Source organism: Octopus bimaculoides, chromosome 1 (assembly GCF_046866305.1).
Source record: "Octopus bimaculoides isolate indiv1 chromosome 1, ASM4686630v1, whole genome shotgun sequence".
NCBI lineage: Eukaryota > Metazoa > Mollusca > Cephalopoda > Octopoda > Octopodidae > Octopus > Octopus bimaculoides.
The window spans coordinates 199,646,541-199,664,865 of record NC_142928.1 but is presented as its reverse complement, the minus strand read 5'-3'; the positions used below and the strand labels follow the sequence as shown (position 1 = coordinate 199,664,865).

Below are 18,325 nucleotides of genomic sequence, written 5' to 3'. Positions count from 1 at the left end.
CTTGACTGGTGTAATTTATTCAGATTTTCGTATGAAATAAATAGAAAATGTTATGGGAACTCGGTACATATTATAGGTATAAAAACCTATGTAGCTATAGAAACATCTCTGGTTATCAAAGAAAGGTTTTTGTCAGGGTTTTCTCAATGGACCTGGAAGTTGTTCGCAAACAGCAGCAGTAATTTTCTTCAGCTGAATACACGTCATTGATTGGTTAAAATTACTCAAATACGACAACTTTAACACGAAATAACTTCTAAAATACAAAATTTTGTCAAAAGCGTTAAGAGTAAATCCTGTTCTATGTGATACATTCTACCGAAGTTTCAAAATGTTTAGTTAAAAAGAGTTAATTTAAAAATTTGGCCGTCAGATTGAAAAGATCCCAAGATTCTTCAGTGGTTGGCACGGCGTCAACTAATTTATACACGTGCAAAAATTGCAATTCGCAATGTTACCTTATTTGTTGTTTAACAGTAAGTTGACTTATGTTCTTTTACTTGTTATCTCCTTAATTCTTATTTACTTTTTTAATATCTCAACTTCCTGTCCATCACAAAATCGCAGACTACACCATACACGTGAACACAAAAACACAAAATTCACTTGTGAAGTTGTGAAAAACACTCGCCACCCTGCCTGACGAAGGTCACTTACTGCTAGTTCTCACTACGTACGCAATCATGTGCTGCCATTTGTTGGCGCGCTACAGAACTAGTTAGGGAAACTTTTTGATACTACCTCGTACATTCATTCACAAATGTTTATATATAGCCGTGTATATAAAGCCGATGACATAAATATGTTAATGATCTTTATTTTATTTTTAGATCAAATAAATAATCTTTTATTACATATATAACACATATGTATATGATACAGAGATAGTACAAAAGAAAGATAAAGAAAAAGGAACACAAAACAAAAAGGGGGAGAAAGAATTGTAAATTCTCGATCTTTCGTGTGTGTTAATTCTTTTTTTATGTGGATTATTTGGAATGAATAGTTAAGCCAAGTAAGTGATGTTGTTTGGTCTCAGTTTATCCCGATTGTGAAGTTTACGATGAAGAGAGTGGCAGCCGTTTTTTCTTTTTCTTTTGCATTTTTAAAACTATAATGTATCTTTCCTATTATACGTCAACAGTTTTCTTTGTGGGGAAATTAGCTGCCCTTTCTAGCAGGTCGCCCAATTATGTTGACACTCTCACTAATACGTGTTACTTAAATGATTCGATTGAAGGAAGAATCTCATATAACTTCTATTATTTTGAATGCGTTAACGAATGCCTAAAATTGTGTTAGGGACTTTTACCATATGTCACCGGTGTCATTGAGATGGAGAAAATTTTCAATGACACCACTGAGTAAGTATCTTCATTATTTAGTTAATTTACGTCATGTGTAGTAATTATTCGAATTATTTCATGTAAACACAGTTCCGTACTATCTGAGACGAGAAACAGAATCCTAATCGATAGCATTCAAAAGCATTTTCAGTTTTTGATGCTTCCTAAATTATTTAATATGGAAGACGTTAATCCCTTGGACACTTTTAATAACGCACCTGTTTTCAACAATATCGATTCAGTAACAGAAATACACAGTGGTGAGAAATCTTTATCTTGTGAAACATTTACTAAACAAATATCACCAGACAGAAATATTCCTGAATATTGTTGTGAGGTTTGTAAGAAAACATTTTCTTCAGAACAGGAATTCTTTACACACAAAGAAATACACGACAGAGGAAAACCCTTCCACTGTGAAATATGTGGGAAAGCTTTTGATTATAATAGTTATTTAACGAAGCACAAAAGAATCCACACTGGCGAAAAACCGTTTCACTGTGAAATATGCAGGAAATCTTTTGTTAGTAATTCGAATCTTCTTATACACAAACGTAGTCACAGTGGAGAAAAACCTTATCATTGTGATATATGTGGGAAATCATTTATGATAAACAGTTATTTAACAACACACAAAAGAATCCACACTGGAGAGAAACCTTGCCGTTGCGAAATCTGTGGGAAATCTTTCTCTGATTATTCTAGTCTTATAGTTCACAAACGCAGTCACACTGGAGAAAAACCCTATCACTGTGATGTATGTGGCAAATCGTTTGTCTCCAGCAGTAATTTAACTAAACATAAAATAATACACACTGGAGAAAAACCGTTTCACTGTGAAATATGTGGGAAATCTTTCACTCAGAATTCAAGTCTTGTAATTCACGTCCGTAGTCACACTGGAGAACAACCATATCACTGTGAAATTTGTGGGAAATCTTTTGGAAATAATCGTGATTTAAAAAGTCATGAACGAATACATACTGGTGAAAAGCCGTACAATTGTGAAATATGCGGGAAATCATTTTCCGTTAATTCTTGTCTTGTGGTTCACAAAAGAATCCACACTGGAGAAAAACCTTATCGTTGTGATATATGTGGAAAATCGTTCTCTGATTATTCCAGTCTTGTAGTTCACAAAAGAATCCATACTGGTGAAAAGCCATATCAATGTGGAGTATGTGGTAAATCATTTATCACGAATGGTCACTTAAAAACACACACACAAATACACAGTGGTGAAAAGTCTTTTAACTGTGAAATGTAAGAAAGTTTTGTAAATCTAAATCTACAAGTATATGTATATATATATATATATATATATATATATATATATATATATATATATATATATATATATATATATATATTGGAGAGCATTTTGCATGGTGAAATACTTTGAAAAATCATTCTCTTTCAATTCTTATCTTTAGTTTACAAATATAATGTCATTAATAAATCCTTATTTTTGGATAATAGAGTTATTGTTGAATAGCACAAAGTTTTATCAAAATGAGAAATCTTTCACACTGAAATCCATGTGAAGTAAATCTATATTTATATTGCACTGGTGAATTTTGACTACAGTAAAAAAAATTATCATTGTGAAATATGTTGGAAAACATTCTCTGAGTTCTAGTGCTGTAATCCATAAATTCACTCTGGAGAAAGATCTATTTATTGTTATTTGTCTTTAATGTACCTAACAGAGACCCAGTTTTATAGATTATGACTGGAAAAACACAAAGGTAAAACTTTATAGATATGAAATTGGTGCAAAATTATTGCCATTTAAAATGTTAAGAAAACAAGAAAATATTCAAAAGATTTGTTGAAAATATTCTCTATAAATAAAAAAACGAACAAATAATTGAGAAGTTCATGTAAATCTTGTCATTATAGTTTAGGACAAATTATTCACATTTATATATAAAGTGAACTCTTATTTTAGAAAATATTAATTTCAAAAGATAATCTTATAATTATAATAGATGCTTATGGGTATTTTCTGATATTATTAGTTTCCAAATTTGATTTTCCACTCTTTTACTTGTTTCAGTCATTTGACTGCAGCCATGCTGGAGCAGTGCTTTTAGTCGAGCACATCGACCCCAGGACTTATTCTATCAGTCTCTTTTTGTCGAACCACTAAGTTACGGGGACATAAACACACCATCATCGGTTGTCAAGCGATGTTAGGGGGACAAACACAGACACACAAACATACACACACACACACATACATATATATATATACTAGCAGAAACACCCGGCATTGCCCGGGTTAAAGAGAATAATGAAATTTAAAAACGCTGTCTAGACTACGCAACCCTCAACTGTTAGTAGCTACGATACCATATTTCTACATTAATAACTCTCCAATCCATGCCAGCATGGAACATAGACATTAAGCGGAATGCCAGTCTCTCATCTGGGAAGGCCTTGAAATCAATGTTACCAACTGGGGACTATGTGTGTCGCAGTGATAATAAAAAGACTCAAGGGTCTGCAACGAAATAATTTTACTCAACACTTTGCAAGTGAATCAGTGGAGGCAAAGATGCGTCTCATTTACTTGACAATTTATGCACCACATTGCAGAAATCACAATGTAAGTATATCTGAAAGGGTAGTGTTACACTGTTGTACCGTTGAGTTACAAATAATGCTCATCTGTTATGTTCGGGTTAAAATTTCATCAACATCAAAAATATATGAATTTTCATGGGAGTTATGGCCATTATACATAGAATATAATTTCCAAATTTCATAAAGATCCATTCAGTACTTTTGACGTAGTTTTGGATAAGAAAACAAATGACTAATGTGTGTGTTTGTGTGCATGTGTATGTGTGTGATGGGTGTATATATGCATAGATATCTGTATGCATGTGTATATATGTGTACATATTACATGTACATCTATATATATATACATCTACACATATGTATACATATACATGTATGCATATAGATCTATATCTATATATATATCTATACATATACGTGTACATATACATCTATATGTATACATATACACCTCTCTTTCACTCTCTCTGAAAGTATCTGTCATTACAGTATCGAACTGTGATTGTTTCAGTTAGTGGAATAGTTTCATTTTCAAAGTGAAAGTATTTGACATGAGTATTTTTGTTTCACTTTTGACACGTAATACTTAAATAGTGGAGGAGCTATTATGTTGCCGTGGGCTCGAACTCTGCAAGAAGTTAAAAAATTTTTTTGACTAAAACACAACTGGAACCCTAAGTAAGGCATCTGTAAAATTTGAATGAAATTGGTTGCGTAGTTCTCGAGTTTTAGGGATTCACACACACACACGGACAGACAGACAGACACACATTCTCATTTTTATATATATAGATATATATACGACAGGCTTCTTTCAGTTTCCGTCTACCAAATCCACTCACAAGGCTTTGGTTAGCCCGAGGCTATAGTAGAAGACACTTGCCCAAGGTGCCATGCAGTGGGAATGAACCCAGAGCCATGTGGTTGGCAAGCAAGCTACTTACCACACAGCCTAATATTTTACAACAAAATTTTCTTTAATAATATTGACTTTGTATGTAATTTACACAAAAATCAAGGTGGTGGGTCCCCATATCTTGTTACACATCAGGCAGTTAAAGCATTCCACAAACTTTGTTGTAATGACAGGGCTTTTATGAAGAGTTCGAAATCTGCACTTATTTGGGTATTTTTGGTCTTTTGCTCGTTTATGTTGACAGCCATGTTTGGTGGTTTCTTTTTGTTTATTTGTTGTTACTGTTAAGGTGAAGTCTACTAGGACCATTACCAAAAATGTTGAATAGATGTTACCAGAACTACAAAAATCAAGTCTGAGAGATTATCATCTTTAAACCATCTTGCAACACCAATCCTTAGTTAGCTCCAGCTAAAATAGTAAGTGAATTACAATAGATGAAGTTGGTCTCTGTTATACTTTGCTGAGGGTCTACAAACCAGCTGTTGTAGCCAATTGTACGATATTTGATGTGCTCTTAAATCTTGAATGGTGATAATAACCAACCAAATTGGTTTTCAGTATAAAAAGTAACTTGTACCAAGTGTGTCTGTGAAACTGGATATTTGTAATAATGTATACTCCTAACACTTCATTCATTAGAATGTACCATAAAGTGAAAGTTTGCTCTGTATATGGCCTGAAAAGATCAGATCATTTATATAACTCAGTTATATTTTTGAAACACCTTCCACAGTCTTCACAGCAGTGACACCCTTCTCCAATTCTCTCATTCAGGATTGTTTCAATAACTATCATATGACTACTTCTCTCTTAGCATTTAGAATTTCTTTGCTGAATCTGTTCATATTTGGTAATTAGTTTTCTTAACCTCTTTCTCTCTTTGAATATCTGCACTGAGAATCAGTGAGTGGTGGTCACCAGCTGACTTTGCAAAAGATCCACATCACTGGTTGATGTCAAAGAGATAACTGAGTGCGTAGTAGTGTATTGTCTGGGATGTGTTGTTGAAAATAAGAAGATTTTGGCAAATTTAAGTGAGATTCAAACAAGGAATGACAGAACTGAATAGATGTATTTCTATAGTGAGTCTTTATAATGATTAAGATGTGTATTTTTGTTGTTTATCATTCTTCCTAGTGATGTTAGTTGACGTAATCTAATGTTGTATTTGAGAGAAGGATTAGTGATATGACGGTGTTATTTATCAGCCAATGCATGCAAATAGAAGAAGTAAATAATTTGTTTTAAAATATATTTTGAAACATTCTTTTCTTCTCTAAATTATGATTAACATATTTCCTCTTTTTCACTCTGGTGTTCCTCCACAATCCTGGGGCTTACTTCTCAAATTAAGTTTCTTTGCTTTCAGTAATTTCTCCTTTTATTCATCTATATATGTTATACATGTGTATATTTCCTATTAAGATTATATACATTATGAAAACTTCAGAGAAGGAAACTTATATAATTTTCCTTCCCTCATTTAATAGTCACAATTTATTCATATTTATTCTGTTAGTAGTAGTAGTAGTAGTAGTAGCAGCCTGTTAAACTCCCCCTTTAAAAAATTTTCTTTCTTTCTTCTCAGCACTATGCTTAATGTATTTCCTCTCTCTCTCTCTCTCTCTCTGCTGTCCTCACAAAACTTGAAGTTTGCTTGTTTGGGATGTGACTGCCCTTACCTGCTCTGACCACAAATACTAATCCATAACAAACCTCCACCTCTTACTTTCTGTAAATATCTGCGTGTCCCCGCCTCCCAGCTGCTATCCCCCATTGCACCAGGTCCCTGCTAGCAACACTTGTAAAAGTCATAGCAAACACATGCTACAATGGTACTCTTAATGACATTAGGAGTCTTTATATATTTATTTATTGATTAATAATAGCTTGACCAGCATATGAGTAAGTATTGCAGATTGAATGAATGATGGTAAATTTAATGAAAGGGAAAAAGTTACCGTGTGTATAAATCTAGTGACTGTTGGGCAATGCATAGACCAACTTTTCTTACTTCCCACGGGTACCAAGGTAGTCAGACTAAAAGGTACCAACTATGAAGCAGATTTACCACCAAAGCCACACCTCCTCTTTCTGTAATTTCTAAAACTTTAGGCCAGCATCAGATGTGATGTGCAAGAGAGATGACTATGCAGGTATGGTCATATGTTGCGTATAGATGAGGGCAGCTGTGTGAAGAAGTTTCACACCCTAACTGGAGGGAACCTGTGGAAAAGGTAGACCCAGAAAGACCTAGGATGAGATGATGACTGGCTCCTGTGTTGGTGGCACATAAAAAGCACCCACTACACTCTTGGAGTGGTTGGCATTAGGAAGGGCATCCAGCTGTAGAAACATTGCCAAAATAGATTGGAGCCTGGTACAACCTCTTGGCTTGCTAGTCCTCAGTTAAACCATCGAACCCATGCCAGGATGGAATGCAGACGTTAAATGATGATGATGAAAGATAGGTCTGGTGAGATTGTGGAACTGTTGGAGCGAAGATGAATGGTTGTGTACTGGAGGTAAGGTGAAAGGGATCTTCAACCAAACTCTACATGGGTAAGAAACAACAGTACAAATTCTTCTGGGTGAATAATAGTGATAGCAGGGATATGTTACTGTTAGCTGAGAGTTGGATAGAAAAAGCAGTCGAGGTAGTTAGGGTGTGTGATAAAATAATTAGGTTGGGACTACAGGCAATTCAATTGTCTTGGAATGTGCTCCATAGATGGGACTGCTAGAAGAACAGAAGGACTGTTTCTATATGGAACTCTTCTGCAGACTACCTCAGGTAGCTTATTGTGGATGGTGACTTCAGCGGACATACTGGCCAGCATGTTGGCTACATACATGGAGGCTATGATTCAGGATTGGGAAATGAAGAGGGTGTAAGGCCCATGGACTGGTCAGTTATCTCATCACTTATCAATCTGCTGAATACTCAAGTGAGATTACATTACACTCACACAAAGAAATGCATCACAAGGTAAATACCAAAACTTCCCCAGCAACAAATGCACTATGCAACATAGGCAACTTCAGTATCAAAGCTAGGTGAATGCAGAAATAAAATACAACTTGGAGAAGGAAGATATGGAAATTAAAAGATCCAGTAAATGGGAATAGATTGAGGGGAAATTCTTACTGATACCTATCACTGTAAGAAAAACTTACCCTATTGTCATCTATGCTATAGGTATGTGTTTCTGAGAAATAATCTGGTTAGGGCTTCAGATAAACATGGTTAGAGTAAAGTCTCAACCAAACCAAAAGTGACTGGTGGTGGAATGATACGGCTGATATAATGGGTAAAGGGCAAGAGATTTGAAAAATCTAGAAGGGAAGTAGTTTACCAAATGGCTAGAAAGTGACAGACACACTTGGCTAAAGGTGAAGTAGAAAGGAAGAAATGTGCAAATGTTTTGTGATGCAAAGATCAGAGAACTATTGATTGCAAGACAATCAGAGAGAACTTAGATGTCAACAGGGCAAATTATCATTTAACATCTATGTTCCATACTGGCATGGGTTGGACAGTTTGGCAGGAATTGATGTGTCCATCTTGCTTCAATGCTTTGCTGGGATTTTTACAGCTGGATGCCCTTCCTAACACCAACTGCTTTACAATATGGAGTTGGTGCTTGTTTGGGCCACCTGCATGATTGAGGTTGCCATGCAGTTCATAAGAGGTCTATGACCGCTGGAGTAGGCGAGGCATCAGCTGTATGCTAGATGAGGGGATTACTTTCTGCAGAGGAGTATGCAGGGACGGGGGGGGGGTGTACAAAGAGAGAAAATGATCAGGAGGAGCTGCAAGACAGATAACAGTGAAAAGGTGCTTAGGTTGCCCCACAAGGCATATACTGATGGGAAATGGGTTGTTTGTGAATGAGGGAAGGGCAGACTGCCAAAATAGGTAGAGTTGAAAAAAAGATGAGGCAAGTTATGAACTGAGGATGATATGGGGAGCAGTGAGTAGTAAAGATGATACAGTTGCTTGTCTGAGGGAGGGGGAAGAGATAGACATAGTGTATCAGTGGAAGGAGTCAAAATCTAGCTCTTCCAGAACTCAGTTTTATTGAGGATGGGTTTTTTGAGAACCTCATATTGCCAGAGATCTTGGTCTGTTGTTATCTCATCTGTCATGTTCAAGGTCCATTTCATCCCATGTCTTCCTCTTCTGCAGGTTCCAGTTACATTAATCGAACGGAACATCTTTATGCAGCTCTCCTTAATCATACACATCACACAACCATACCATCTCAAGCTTTATTCTTGAACATAACATCTGATACTTCTTATAGCCTGTTTTATACTTAGCACTTTTCTCCTAATTCTTACATTGTTCAGCTAATGGAGCTTGCTCACTTCATTTCTTTCCAGTCTTGTCAAATCCTCTGCATTCAAGGCCCATGCCTCACTACCATGCAGCATTGCACTTCTAACACAGACGTTATACAATCTACCCTTTGTTGTCAGCAGTGGTAGTAGCTCTCTGAACTTCCTGCGGCCAGTTCTTATTCTAGCAACTGTACTTTCAGAGCAACTACCACCCATACTAATTGCATTTCCTAGGTAACAAAAGCTATCAACTATTACTAATGAGCCATTTGCACATTTAAGAGACTTAAGGCTCCTCAATTCCTCTTCCCTGCCTGGAATTTCTTTTCTAATTCCATTGCCATTGCTATTGATGACATGAAACTGACTTGGAGGTGCTATTAATGAGAGACTTCTCAACAAGAATGGTCTTTTCCTTTAGAGTGTAGGGCAAGTTGTATGATGCTTATGTAAAATCTGTAATATTGCATGGTAGTGAAACATGGGCCATGAATGCAGAGAACTTGAGCTACTAGAAAGAAATGAAGTGAGCATGTTCTGTTGGTTATGCATTATAAGTGTGCATGAATGATATAGTACAAATGTGCTGACAAAAACTGGGCATGAAAGAAATCAAATGTGGTGGGTAAAAAAGATTGTACTGGTACGGACATGTGCATGAATGAGGGCATCTGTATAAAGAAGTGTTGATCACTTAATGTAGAGGGAACTTGTGAAAGAGGGAGACCCAGAAGGACATGAGACAAGGTGGTGAAAGCTGATCTCAGGACCATGAAACTTGTTGAGGTGATTACAAGGGACTGGCATGACTTGTAATATATGATTCCCAAGAAAAGCTGCACCTTTGGTGGAACTGGGTTCTGTTAGCACTTTGTGTGTGTGTGTGTATATATATATATATATATATATGCACAACCATACCTTTCAACCGATTTCCTTTTTCCTCAAGCCTCCCCACCACCACCACCACCACCACCACCAATCTCTTTTTTAAATACCACTTGATCATCCCATCCCTGCTTCTAAAATGTGAGTATTCATACTGGTCCTTTACAAGAAACCTGTTCTGCTCTGGCCCATTCTCTCATGCTTTTACCCCTTGTTTCCTAGGATAAAGTTGCTCCCTTGGGGTTTGTAATGTTGCAAGCTGCATGTCAACCTTACTTGTGCTAGTAGCATGTAAAAACACCCAATATCTTCAAATAGTTGCATGTACTGAATCTCACAATGCAAAGATTCAAAGTAAACAAATTACAGTATCTTTGTGTGTACAAATAGGAAATATTGTTGAGTATGTTGGTAATCAAAACACTCTTAACCTCCACTACAAAATGAAAGCAATCCAATATATTAAACAAAATTGAGCTTGAAGAAAATAACACTCATAAAGTCTACAGAATTTTTATTCAGAAATTTCAATCCTGCTAGAACATCATTCAAAGTACAAAGAATGGCACTTTATATCACACTGTTTGCAAGTTTTCATGTATCCCAAAAGCACCTGAACTTTGACAAAAGGATATCTACCAATTTGCAGAATCCTTTACTATGATGGTTCTGTAAGCAGCACTTTTATAGTGAAAAACCTTCATATTTGCTACTTTCTTTCACCTCCACGATGACTCTCCCTCGGTAAATCTCCTAAGCCATCCTTTTCTACATCACCATGCACACTTACACACCATGTTCTAAAGCAATTCCAGTTGCTTCAACAAGATCTAGATAACATTCATTTTGTATATCACAGTGTGATATACAAACAAGGTGGCCCAGATCCTCACTAAATTTATCCTCATTAAATTCAATCTTTCTATTTTTACTGAAACGTATCTTAATGTTTGGAAACATATTACGGTATGTTCCATTCAGAAGAAGTGCAGCCACTCTAACCCAGCTATCATCCTGTTTCACTTCAAACATCTGAAACGGGATAAAGGCAGCCTTTATCCACTGACATCTCTATCATCATCATCATCATCATCATCGTTTAACGTCCGCTTTCCATGCTAGCATGGGTTGGACGATTTGACTGAGGACTGGTGAAACCGGATGGCAACACCAGGCTCCAGTCTGATTTGGCAGAGTTTCTACAGCTGGATGCCCTTCCTAACGCCAACCACTCAGAGAGTGTAGTGGGTGCTTTTACGTGTCACCCGCACGAAAACGGCCACGCTCGAAATGGTGTCTTTTATGTGCCACCCGCACAAGCCAGTCCAGGGGCACTGGCAACGATCTCGCTCGAAAATCCTACAGGAGCCAGTCAGGCGGTACTGGCAACGGCCACGCTCAAAATGGTGCATCTCATGTGCCACCCGCACAAGAACCAGTCCAGGGGCACTGGCAACGATCTTACTTGGCTTGCCGGGTCTTCTCACGCACAGCCCATTTCCAAAGGTCTCGGTCCGTAGTCATCGCCTCGGTGAGGCCCAATGTACGAAGGTCTTGCCTCACCACCTCAGCCCAGGTCTTCCTGGGCCTACCTCTTCCACGGGTTCCCTCAACTGTTAGGGTGTGGCACTTTTTCACGCAGCTATCCTCCTCCATTCTCACCACATGTCCATACCAGCGCAATCGTCTCTCTTGCACGCCACAACTGATGCTTCTAATGTTCAGCTTTTCTCTCAAGATACTTACACTCTGACGGGTATTCACATTGACATTACACATCCAACGGAGCATACTGGCTTCATTCCTTGCGAGCTTACGTATGTCCTCAGCAGTTACAGCCCATGTTTCACTGCCATGTAGCATGGTTGTTCGTACGCATGCGTCATACAGTCTGCCTTTTACTCTGAGTGAGAGTCCCTTTGTCGCCAGCAGGGGTAAGAGCTCTCTAAACTTTGCCCAGGCTATTCTTATTCTAGCAGCTACACTTTCAGCCCCCCCCCGCCCCACTACTAACTTGGTCGCCCAGATAGCGGAAGCTATCGACTACCTCTAGTTTTTCACCCTGGAATGAGATAGAAGTTGTTTCCTGTTTGTTTGCAGTCTTTATTGCACCTGAACATCTGCCACAAACAAAAACTAACTTGCTAGGGAATAACTCCTTCAAGCCTTCCTTGAGACAAAAAGAAAAAAACAAACAAAAAAAATATCTCAATACAAGTATGTCAATTGTTTGCAAACTTCTAAAGATATATAACCATCATTTAACATCTGCCTTCCATGCTGGCATGGGTAGGATGGTTTGACCGGAGCTGGTTAGGCAGAAGCCTGCACCAGACTTCTGTGTCTGTTTTGGCTGGATTTTTACAGCTGGATGCCCTTCCAAATGCCAACCACTTTACAATGTGGACTGGATGCTTTTTAAGTGGCACCTGCACTGACAGGGTCACCAAGTAACTTTGCAAGACAAAGGGGAGGGGGCATTGGAGGAGGTGATCTTGTGTCAGATGAGGGAAGGTTATAGTGAGACAGAGAGAGAGAGAGAGAGATCAGGAATGAGGACAGAAACAGGTGTGCTGCTGTAAAGGAGAGACATGGTTACCCAACCTGTTGGAAGAGTAGAAGGAGGAGAGAGAGTGGGAGACAGCAGGAGAGAGATGGTGGTCAGGTGCTGGGCATATTCACAAGGGAAGGGGATCAGAATATAAATGGGATTGTCGAATAAAGGAAGAGAGAGAGAGAGAGATATAGATGGTGTCAAGTGCCAGGGCTTACCCTTGAGGTTCGAAGGTCATAATACAAGTGGCAGGATATGAGCAAAGAAGTGTGATTAGAGAGTGGGGAGGGGCAGTGAGTGGTGAAAACCTGGGTATATAGAGTGCTAGGGTGCTACCACATAGCAATGATACAGAGAAACAGGATTGAGGAGTGAAAGGTAAACATAGTCCATGAAGGAGGAAGAGAAGAGATGTAGTTTGGTGTGTGCAAAGTTTTCTTGTTACATGTGGGTGGAACACAGCACTTCTAGAACTGTTTCACTGATGCAGGCGGATCTGCTGAAGAACCTCATATTGCCAGACATTTCAGTCCACTGTCATTTTGTCCATGAGGCTCAACATCCTGAGATTGGTCCTTATCACTTCATCTCATGTCTTCCTGGGTCTCCTTCTTCCACAGGTATCATCCTCTTTCAGTGATCAGCACTTCTTTATGGACCTATTCTCATTCATACACATCACATGTCCAAACCAATGTAGTCTTCTCTCTTGCATGCTATATTTGATTCCTCTGATGCCTAACTTTTTCCTCAATATGTTTGCACTTTGTCGTACATGCACACTAATGTTGCACATCCAACATAGCATACTGCTTTCATTTCTCTCCAGTCTACGCGTCTTTTGCATTCATGCCTCACTAAGATGGAGTATAGCCGTTCACACACAAGCATCATACAGTCTACCTTTCACTCTGAGAATGAGTCCTTTTGTTGCCAACAGAGGTAATGGCTCTCTGAACTTCCTCCACCCAATTCTTATTCTACAAACAATACTTTCAGAACATCTTCCATCATTGCTAATTTGGTCACCTAGGTAACAGAAACTATCGACAATGTCAAGAGGGCCTCCTGGGCATTTGAGAGAGCCTAAGTCTAAGTCCTGTGTACTCTTAGTGCTTATTGTTCTGGCACAGCAACCACATACAAAGACTTTATCTATCTGTGATTTCGCTGCACCTTTTATGTGTCCATAGCTTACAGTGGGTGCAGCGAATGCAATTTTTTCCAACTCCTATCCCAACAGACCAAGCTACATCTCTCCTCTTCCTCACTCTTCCCCTTTTCATGCACCATTCTTATACTTATCTCTTGCTCCCTAATCCAATCCTCACTGCTCTGCTCACTACATCATTGCTATCCCCCCCCACCTCTATATGCCCACATTTTACCAGTCTTTACATTCATGTGAAGTCTCAATTCCCTACTCCTGTACCTTGGCAGTACCCTACTATTTATATTCTGATCCTGTATCTTGAGAGCATGTCCTTCCACTTCACCACCACTTACCTCTCTCTGACTCTTCTCTACCATCCTATTTATATTGTTCCTTGTGAGCATGCCCTGGCACTTTGCCACCATCATTCTCCCGCTCTCATGCACTCTCTCTCTCTCTTCCTCTGACTGGTTGACCATGTATCTCCTATACAGCAACACACCTGTTACTGGCCTCAATCTTGAGCACTCCTCTCTCTGACTAGGGTTAGGGTTAAAGTATCCCCTCTACAGCAAGACATTTGTTTCTGTCTCTCTATCATCTGGCACAAGATCACCTCCTCCAATGCCACATCCCATTTGCAAGTTATTTGGTGACCCTGGCAGTGCTGGTGCCATATCAAAAGCATCTACTCTACATTGTAAAGTGGTTGGTGTTAGGAAGGTCATCCAGCCACAAAAACCATGCCAAAGCAGACAGTAGAGCTTAGTGCAGTCCTCTGGCCTTGCCAGCTCCTGTCAAACCATCCAACTCATGCCAGCATGGAAAGCGGATATTAAATGATGATGATGGTGTGTGTGTGCAGACTTGGTTGTGGTTAAGAAGCTTTTTCCCCAACTATGTGCTCTCTTGGGTTCAGTCACACTAGGTGACACCTTAGTTAGGTGTCTTCTACTATAGCCTCATGAGTGGACATGCATATAATTCACTATATGTATATATTACATGGAAAAATGCGAGCATGAAAAGTAATATTCTTAAGTTTCTAAACCTGGAAAAGTAGAGGACAAGTAATTACACCTGGAAAAGCAGAGGACAAGTTATTACACCTGGAAAAGTAGAGGACAAGTAATTACACCTGGAAAAGTAGAAGACAAGTAATTACACCTGGAAAAGTAGAGGACAGGTAATTACACCTGGAAAAGTAGAGGACAAGTAATTACACCTGGAAAAGTGGAGGACAAGTTATTACACCTGGAAAAGTAGAGGACAAGTAATTACACCTGGAAAAGTAGAGGACAAGTTATTACACCTGGAAAAGTAGAGGACAAGTAATTACACCTGGAAAAGTAGAGGACAAGTTATTACACCTGGAAAAGTAGAGGACAAGTAATTACACCTGGAAAAGTAGAGGACAAGTTATTACACCTGGAAAAGTAGAGGACAAGTAATTACACCTGGAAAAGTAGAGGACAAGTAATTACACCTGGAAAAGTAGAGGACAAGTTATTACACCTGGAAAAGTAGAGGACAAGTAATTACACCTGGAAAAGTAGAGGACAAGTTATTACACCTGGAAAAGTAGAGGACAAGTTATTACACCTGGAAAAGTAGAGGACAAGTAATTACACCTGGAAAAGTAGAGGACAAGTTATTACACCTGGAAAAGTAGAGGACAAGTAATTACACCTGGAAAAGTAGAGGACAAGTTATTACACCTGGAAGAGTAGAGGACAAGTAATTACACCTGGAAAAGTAGAGGACAAGTTATTACACCTGGAAAAGTAGAGGACAAGTTATTACACCTGGAAAAGTAGAGGACAAGTTATTACACCTGGAGTATGCCTTCATCATTTCGTCCGCAGTAGAAATCTTCATATTCGTTGGAGAATGTGAAACAAATTTGTAGGAATTGCTCTATATGTCAAGAAGTGAAGCCACAATATTATAAACCAAACTGAGTTAACTTAATTAGGGCTACGCAGCTATTCGAGCGAATTTCAATCGATTCCAAAGGCCTGATTCCTTCCACGAAGCATCCTTATCATGTAACAATCGTTGACGAATACTCTTGATTTCTGTTATCTGACACATCAGACTATGACTGGAAATTAGTTTCTTGGAACCAAGAATTATTGGTCATATATAACAGTGGGTGACTTGTTAATTGACAGCAAACAAACACAGTCTTCAGCTATCTGTGTAATATAAATAATGATAAATAAAATAATGAAATTATTGTATACAGTGCTCAGGTGCACTACAACAATATATTTCACAGTGGGTGAAACCAATCAGTGAATTAAAGATTAATATCAAAGTAATTATTAGAAAACTTTCTTTTTTCAATTAACTTCTCGCACAAATTCTAATTAAAGCCAGAGTTAGTTCCCTTTAACTATTTACAGCTCTTCAATAATACCTTCTCTCCCCACCTCTCTCTCTCAGTATATATACATGTATATATATATATACGTTTACATATTTAACAAAGATACACGTGTCTCACACACGTAGCTATTTCTCTACACATGGTAATTACTAACGCAGCATTTCGTTATGCAACCATAAATATACTATAAAGTATTATTCTTTTACTCGTTTCAGTCATTTGATTGTGGATCACCAACATTTTTATAAGTGAATACCGTAGTAGAACACGGTACATCACTTGTTAAGGTTCTCTCTACACATATTCCTATTGAAATTACAGCCAGCATTGATTTTTGTTACGACGTTTCGTATCCTAGACATCAAATGCAAACAAACAATGAAATCGAAGATGAAAAAAGAGTAATGGGCCTTTTATGCCATATTTCGCGGAGTTTTTTTTTTTTTTCTTTTTTTGATAGAACAAAAGCCCATTAAAATATGGCATATTTGTCCATTATTCTTTTTTTCAATTCTTCAGTCTTATTGTTCATTTGTTTGCATCTGACGTCTCGGATACGAAAGGTCGTAACAAAAATCAGTACTGGCTCTGATTTCTCTAGAGATAATCCCAAACATGCTAATTACTCGCCAGCTCCGCCCCGCCCTCTCGCCACTCCCCGAACGTCTCTTGGCCAATGAAATCGCAAATCCTTCTGCTGCTGTCTTCCTTCCATAAAACCGAACTTTCACCATTTTATTTCCAGTATTTTATCGGGAAATTATTTGAGAGAATAACTTAATCGGACGACTGACTTCTGCAAAGTTTCCATCTGCCAAATACCAATCGCAACGTCAAACATTTTATATTGTGTCTGTTTTACAATCCTTACATGTAAAGAACAATTGTTAGAGAACAAAGGAGAGAGAGAGCAGGTCGCTTTTTATAAATATTCACCGCGATTTACAGGAGGTATTTTGTCTTTCAATTATCGTTACTTCGTTCATTATATATATATATATATATATATATATATATATATATATATTAACATAGTAATTACTTTATAGCGCGTATTGATGCCATAAAGTTCGTAATACTCTTTAAAATAACTTCTCAGGACTGACGTGAGGTTAAACGGCGAAGGTAAATCATGGGCACCTCAGACGAAAGTGAAACATCCGGAGTTTTTAGCTTTTTGAAAGTGAGGTGGGGGAATGGGCCTTCAGTGTTTCTTTAAGACAAATTAAAATTCCCTGATTCGTAATTTCTGTACTCGTGGATCAAAAAAAAAAAAAATCGACAAAAAGTTAAGAATTAAGAAATTGGGGGAATCGAAATTTTGAAAACGTTTGGAACTCCCCACAAATACTGGAAATGGGTTGAGAGTTATATCGAAAGTTTGCCGGTGGGGTGCATGCGCTTTATCTTCGCCAGATTAACTGTAATAAACCACGAAGTAGAGAAGCCTCTATGTCACCCCTGCATCTGCTAGATATAGCAGCCAGCATATTCATGATTTCTCGGCTCTCCCTCTTTACTCTTGATATAATCTTCTTCATTCATTGCCTAAACAACGCAATCGTTTCTTTCGTACACTACACGTGATTCCTTTCACGTCCGGTGGGCGTTAAATGAGGTTTATGATGACACAGACGTTGTACATCGAGAGGAGCATGTTTACTCAATTTCTTGCTTATTTTTGTAGGTTCATTGCATCCAGGACCCACATCTCATAGCCATGTGGTACAGAAGCATCCCCACAGCCTGCCTTTCTTTTAAAGAAAGAAGCCTTTTGTTACCAACAGAGAGAAGTCTTTGAACTTTCTCCAACCTGTTCTTAGTCTGGCTGTTAGACTTTCGCAATAGATCAAACAAGGTAACAGAAACTATCTACTAGGAATTTTCCTGAGTAATTAACCTTTTGAACTCCAGATAACCATTGTCCACAGCACCCTCACCTCCAGGTTCCAAGAGCCAAAATAATGATTTCCCATCTAATATTGTTTCAATGTCTCAAAAATGTGTTTTGTGTCTCTCATATTGAAATAAATTCCAAATAGAGAGCAACATTGTCCTTAGCACTTGTTTTTTATTTATTTTATTACCAATACTGGTGTTTGTGGTGCCAGTAGAACCAGCAGTTACCGTCTGGTTTTCC

The 18,325-nt window shown here is 38.2% G+C and overlaps 1 protein-coding gene across 1 annotated transcript; it reads left to right on the top strand.

Moving 5' to 3' along the window:
• Positions 1 to 1,370: 1,370 nt before the first annotated feature.
• On the top strand, positions 1,371 to 18,008 carry LOC106877327 (uncharacterized). Its single transcript, XM_052974042.2, has 2 exons — positions 1,371 to 2,609; positions 17,873 to 18,008. Exons 1-2 carry the CDS (start codon positions 1,504 to 1,506, stop codon positions 17,901 to 17,903), a joined length of 1,137 nt encoding a protein of 378 aa, XP_052830002.2. The 5' UTR covers positions 1,371 to 1,503; the 3' UTR covers positions 17,904 to 18,008.
• The last annotated feature ends 317 nt before the right edge of the window (positions 18,009 to 18,325 follow it).